At 44.6% G+C, this 5,420-nt stretch overlaps 1 protein-coding gene and 5 non-coding genes across 6 annotated transcripts; all 6 read left to right on the forward strand.

The window, feature by feature from the left end:
- The first annotated feature begins 766 nt into the window (after positions 1–766).
- Positions 767–867, forward strand: LOC113484226. The gene has a single exon (XR_003399181.1). It is a non-coding gene; the product is annotated as a small nucleolar RNA SNORD16 (small nucleolar RNA).
- A 7-nt stretch (positions 868–874) lies between these two features.
- On the forward strand, positions 875–5,230 carry RPL4 (ribosomal protein L4). The gene is given in 10 exon segments (XM_026856430.1): positions 875–918; positions 920–1,104; positions 1,957–2,063; positions 2,453–2,591; positions 3,127–3,251; positions 3,633–3,762; positions 4,181–4,337; positions 4,507–4,590; positions 4,796–4,916; positions 5,008–5,230. Coding segments are annotated over 10 exon segments (1,233 nt in total). The 3' UTR covers positions 5,149–5,230.
- LOC113484229 lies at positions 1,805–1,876 on the forward strand. The gene has a single exon (XR_003399184.1). It is a non-coding gene; the product is annotated as a small nucleolar RNA SNORD18 (small nucleolar RNA).
- LOC113484232 lies at positions 2,286–2,385 on the forward strand. Its single transcript, XR_003399187.1, has one exon. It is a non-coding gene; the product is annotated as a small nucleolar RNA SNORD16 (small nucleolar RNA).
- Positions 3,494–3,561, forward strand: LOC113484231. Its single transcript, XR_003399186.1, has one exon. It is a non-coding gene; the product is annotated as a small nucleolar RNA SNORD18 (small nucleolar RNA).
- LOC113484230 lies at positions 3,808–3,878 on the forward strand. The gene has a single exon (XR_003399185.1). It is a non-coding gene; the product is annotated as a small nucleolar RNA SNORD18 (small nucleolar RNA).
- Positions 5,231–5,420: the final 190 nt, after the last annotated feature.

Raw genomic sequence — 5,420 nt, forward strand, 5'->3', positions numbered from 1 at the left:
AACCGAAACGGGCTTTAAGAGTCCTTGGTCTGGAACCAGGTTGTAAATGCAAAACTTCCGATTGTGTTCTGGTTCCTTCACCCTCATCAAGGTTGTTGCTTGCTTGTGTTGGGGTCTCTGCGCTGACTCCAGGGGTCAGTGCCTTGCAATAACCAGCGTTAGATACACAGGTACTACTTCCCCTGCTGTTAGCTGGTTGGGTTTGAGTTTTGTAGTATTTTTAATAATAAGTTGTGGATGGGAAAGGGAAGGAAGATGGTTTGCTTGTGCTGTTGCCACGAGCTATTAATAACGTTAAATTTTTTTTTTTTTTGCAAAGGGTGCTATTCAGACTGGCAAGCTACTATTGGACATCTTGTCAGCTTTTTGAAAGGAAGCTGGTGCTGTTAGCAGTCTAATTTCTCACCTCACAAATTTTGAGGCACCAGGGCTTGTTCAGAAGGCCCAGACTTTACAAAGAACTTGCTCTGACACTGCTTGTAGTTACTGTGAGTCTCTTGCATTTGAGAAGTTGGTTACAGGATTTCACCTGTTAAACATCTAAATAGCAAGTTTTTAGTTAACTGAATAAACACATGTGGGTTTTACATCAGGTTTTTTAATGGTCAATGAGACGAAATTTAGAAGGTGGGACTAAAGAGCCCAGAGATTCAATTCTTAGATTAATTTTACACAGATGACTTGGAAATCTAGCGAATTTCAACCCTCAGGTATAGTTTCCCGAATACGGATTGTGCTGTGGACCGTTGTTTTAGGTGAAAATTATTGCTGTGATGATGTAATTTGCGTCTTATCCAGTGCTCAGTGACAGTTGCCTGCTGTCAGTGTGCTGGCACTGTTGAACTGAAGACCCCTTCATTCTGAGCAATATTTGATGAATTTGAATGCTGGCAATTTATTTTACTTGTGCGTAAGAGTTTTTCCTTTTTCAGGCTTGTGCTCGGCCATTAATATCCGTCTACTCTGAGAAGGGGGAAGCATCAGGCAAAAATGTCACTTTGCCTGCCGTGTTCAAGGCTCCCATTCGCCCTGATGTCGTGAACTTCGTTCACACCAACCTGCGCAAGAACAACAGGCAGCCCTATGCTGTCAGTGAACTTGCAGGTATGGCTGGACCACAAAATGGACAGAAATGCTTGGATTAAGCTTTGACTGTGGTGTAGGTGGGCTAAAATTGAAACAAATTTAGAATTGGAATGAGAGAGGCGCTGTTCAGTGGGATTCTGTATAGAAGGCAAGGCAACTGTTCTGGCTATTAACTAACATTCTGACTTTAAATTGTATGAAATACACCTTCTTTATTCTGAAGAACAACAAGGTGTGGTGTAAAAATTTTGGAGTAATTTGGGGTCTTATCTGAAATGCATCTTACTGAAGTGTGGTGCCTAGGTCCTTGAGTGCAATCTACGTTTTTTGCAAGAAAAATAAAATCTACGAAAACATATCAGGCACAAAACTGGGATAAAAAAATGCACTTTATAATCCCTGCTCCCTGTTGACCACATGAGACTTACCTGAGCCGCATGCCAGGAAGAAACTTATGCAAATAGGCATTTGTTAGAGTTGCTTCAGAAGTTTGTAGGTGCAAATAGCTTCTGCTTCCGAAGAAATTTGTGCTAGGAACATGCATTTTAAAGTAGATTTCTGATGGTGTTTCACATAAATGTTTTAACACCCTAGGAAGAGCAGTGCTAAGTCAGACCTCCACATTGAGGATCGAGTTTAGAAATGAGTATGTTCATGTACTTGATTCTCGCCTAAGCAGATATTTTAATGTGCTAAGCATTAATTAGGATTGGTTTTACTGAAATGATGAGATTCCACTTCATTGGTCCGTGTTTCTGAAACACATGATAACGGTGGAAGTTCTGATTGGCAGTCCTGAATTCGGCATATCTGCAACGTTGCGGAAATTGCAGTGTTGTCACTATCTGATTTAAAATCTTTCTGTTCCAGGTCATCAGACCAGTGCTGAATCTTGGGGTACTGGCAGAGCTGTCGCTCGTATTCCTCGAGTACGAGGTGGTGGAACTCACCGCTCTGGCCAGGGTGCCTTTGGAAATGTATCCTTTCACAGCTGCCACTTGTGTTGGGTGCACTCAACTCACCAAATAGAAAGATTGTTTTTAAGTATTTAAATGTGAGATGGAAACGAGGTAATGGCTACTACAGGGATCTGGACCACCAGATTTGAGAAATTTGTGATGTGATTAGAACCTCCTGTATGCACATTCAGCCTTGCTTTAAGGAACAGCAGCTGTCGTGACTTGTGACACATATTGTCTTGCTGTGATGTCGTAATTTGCGTCTTACTCTGTGCTCAGTGGCAGTTGCCTGCTGTCAGCATACTGGTACAGATGGTTGACGAACAGTTAATGCTGAGCAAGGATTAAAGAGTCACAACTAGAAAAAAGAAGCTTCAGAAAGGTTGTTCTTAACTGTAGATGCATAGATGTGTCGTGGAGGCCGCATGTTTGCCCCGACCAAGACCTGGCGCCGCTGGCACCGTAGAGTGAACACAACGCAGAAGCGTTACGCCATCTGTTCCGCCCTGGCAGCGTCCGCTCTCCCGGCACTGGTCATGTCGAAAGGTGGGGATTGTGTCTCTAGAAACGTTTACCTGCAGTTTTACATTGCCTGAGCAGTGTCAATTACCGTGTGATTCCTCAAAATCTGTCTCATGAATAATTATCTTTTAAAGAGTTTGAGGCAGTTGCTTCTTCGGGGGGGGTGGGGGGTGGTGGTGTGGTATTTTTATTATCTACCAGTCATGAAGGTACTTTGCAGTTATGCTGTGTTGGAAGTTTGGAGATGCTGAGGTGCTTTTGTGTTCGTTGCTGACACAAATCTTCATGGAAACTGGTTGAATTTTCAATCACGTGGCAGTTCAGTTTGATTTCTGTTCATGGGAACCAGAGATTTGCTTAATACTTCCTCAGGAACAGAAAGTACTGTCTGAGGCAGACGTTTAAGACTCCACTGGAACATCATTACTGTAGTGACTGTCTGTGTATTACATCATTAATTTAATTCCACTGTTTTGATGTTGTATCATTTCTGAATACACGAGGCAATACCCTGAGAAATGTGTTAGTGAGTAACTTTGTCTTGCAAAATCCTTACTAGGTCACCGCATTGAGGAGATCCCAGAACTTCCTCTGGTTGTTGAGGACAAAGTTGAGAGTTATAAGAAGACCAAGGAAGCTGTTCTCCTCCTTAAGAAGCTTAAAGCTTGGAATGACATCAAAAAGGTGAGTTGGTAAGGTCAGTTCTCGGGCGCAAAACCCAGGTGATTCAACTCTGCCGTTGTTACAGTGGGAATTCCAAGTAGTTCTGTCTTGATTGGATGCTGCTAGAAATCCCTCGATGACAAAACTACGAGAAACTGTAAAGAAGAGTTTAAGCAAAGTAAACTTCTTACTACACTGCTTTACTCTGTATTTAGTTGTCTTCATTTTGGTATCACTTAACATTTAATACTTTTTTTTACTCTTAAGAATGATGAACTTCTCACTGGTCCGTGTTTCAGATCAGCAATGATGATTGTGAAGTTCTGACTAAAGCAGTTTTATTGTCTCGTACTAGTGGGATTTGGACTATTTTGAATACTCACAAGTCTCACTTTTCTATAGGTTTATGCCTCCCAGCGTATGCGGGCCGGAAAGGGTAAAATGAGGAATCGCCGTCGTATCCAGCGCAGGGGACCCTGCATCATCTACAATGAGGACAACGGTATCATTAGAGCGTTCCGGAATATTCCAGGTAACTTCAACTTGGGATGTGCTTATGCTTTTGTTGGGAGACTGCCTGGAATGATGAGATTCCACTTCATTGGTCCGTGTTTCTGAAACACATGATTTTGTGGAAGTTCTGACTTGGTGGAGTAGCTAAATATGTTCTTCCTAAGAATCTGTTCTGGTGATGTGGAGGATGGTTCATGACAAATGTTAGAGCTGTTTCCAACCCTAAACTGCATTTGGAGCAGTTAATGAGGCTGTTTGTTGCTGAGAAAAGGCTGATTATTTTTAAAAATTTGATAGATTTTCATACATAGGTGTGTGGTGTAGAAGCCAATAAGCCCCATCTTGTCTGCGTACTTTCTCGGCTGTTTATTTCATAGTTGTGCCTTCCTTGATTTTAATGACAAACGAAAGGGATGGCTTTGTCTGGTTTTCCACAGGAATTACTCTTCTGGATGTGAACAAGCTGAACCTGCTGCGACTTGCTCCTGGAGGCCATGTTGGGCGTTTCTGCATTTGGACGGAAAGCGCCTTCCGCAAGCTGGATGATCTGTACGGCACCTGGCGCAAAGCTGCTACGCTGAAGAGCGACTACAAGTGAGCGCAGCCGACACTGGAGGGGTCTGGAGGAACAGCCTGTGGGCCTCAGGCTTGTCCCTTCGGAGCGGGAAAATGAATATTAGCACTTGTCCTGAAATGCCTGATTTTCATTGCACTAGCTGTGTTTTTTATCATCCGACTTACACTGGCACCGTTTGTTTTGCAGCCTGCCGATGCACAAGATGACCAACACGGACATTGGGAGAATCATGAGAAGCCAGGAGATCCAGAAGGCGCTGCGTCCTCCCAAGTAATCACTTTTATCTAACGACTGTGAAGTGCAGTCTAGTAATTGCCGAGTGTGAGGGAAATCTCTGTGCTGGGATGTCGGATGGGGCTGGGATTCCTTCACCTCCTGGGTGTAACTACAAGGAATTGGGGCTCCCTGCCTTTCAGGGAAAATTCAGCAGCACTTGAATTGTGAAATGAGGTCATGCTATTCCTGTTCTTTTCAGGAAGAAGATTCGCCGTAGAGTCCTGAAGAAGAATCCTCTGAAGAATCTGAGAATCATGATCAAGTTGAACCCATATGCCAAAACAATGCGCCGCAACACCATCCTGCGCCACGCGCAAAATGTGAGCGAGCAGGGGACTTGGTGATGGTCAAAACTGGTTTTAGTACTTCAGATTATAAACTGATAATCTTTTTGTCTTTTTCTTTTTTTAGCATAAACTTAAGGAAGAGAAGAAAGCCAAGGCTAAGGCCAAGCTCGAGGCCAAGGTCCCAGCTGAGCCCAGGGCAGAGCCTGCAGCCAAGACAGCCAAGACGGCTGTGAAGGCCAAGGCCAAGGCCAAGGCTGAAGCGTGAGCCCTGCGCTGTGCTTCACCCCGCGAGCTGCAGCACGCTGCGCCGCGGGTTACAGCCAATAAACTGGGGTGGAACACGGAAATGGTGTCGTCTGTTTTCTGAGGCGGTTGTGCGTGTTTAAGCGGGTTTTAAAAGGGCAACTCTTAGACTAAAAAGTAAGGGAGGGTCTTCGCAGCCTTCGGGAGCCGCTCGGAGCTGGGAATTGATCGCGTTCCGCTGCGGAAGGGCTGTGCCGCAACGCGGCCGCGCGGGGGCAGCCGCCGCCCGGTGTC

Source organism: Athene cunicularia (assembly GCF_003259725.1).
Source record: "Athene cunicularia isolate RWA chromosome 10 unlocalized genomic scaffold, athCun1 chr10_part1, whole genome shotgun sequence".
NCBI lineage: Eukaryota > Metazoa > Chordata > Aves > Strigiformes > Strigidae > Athene > Athene cunicularia.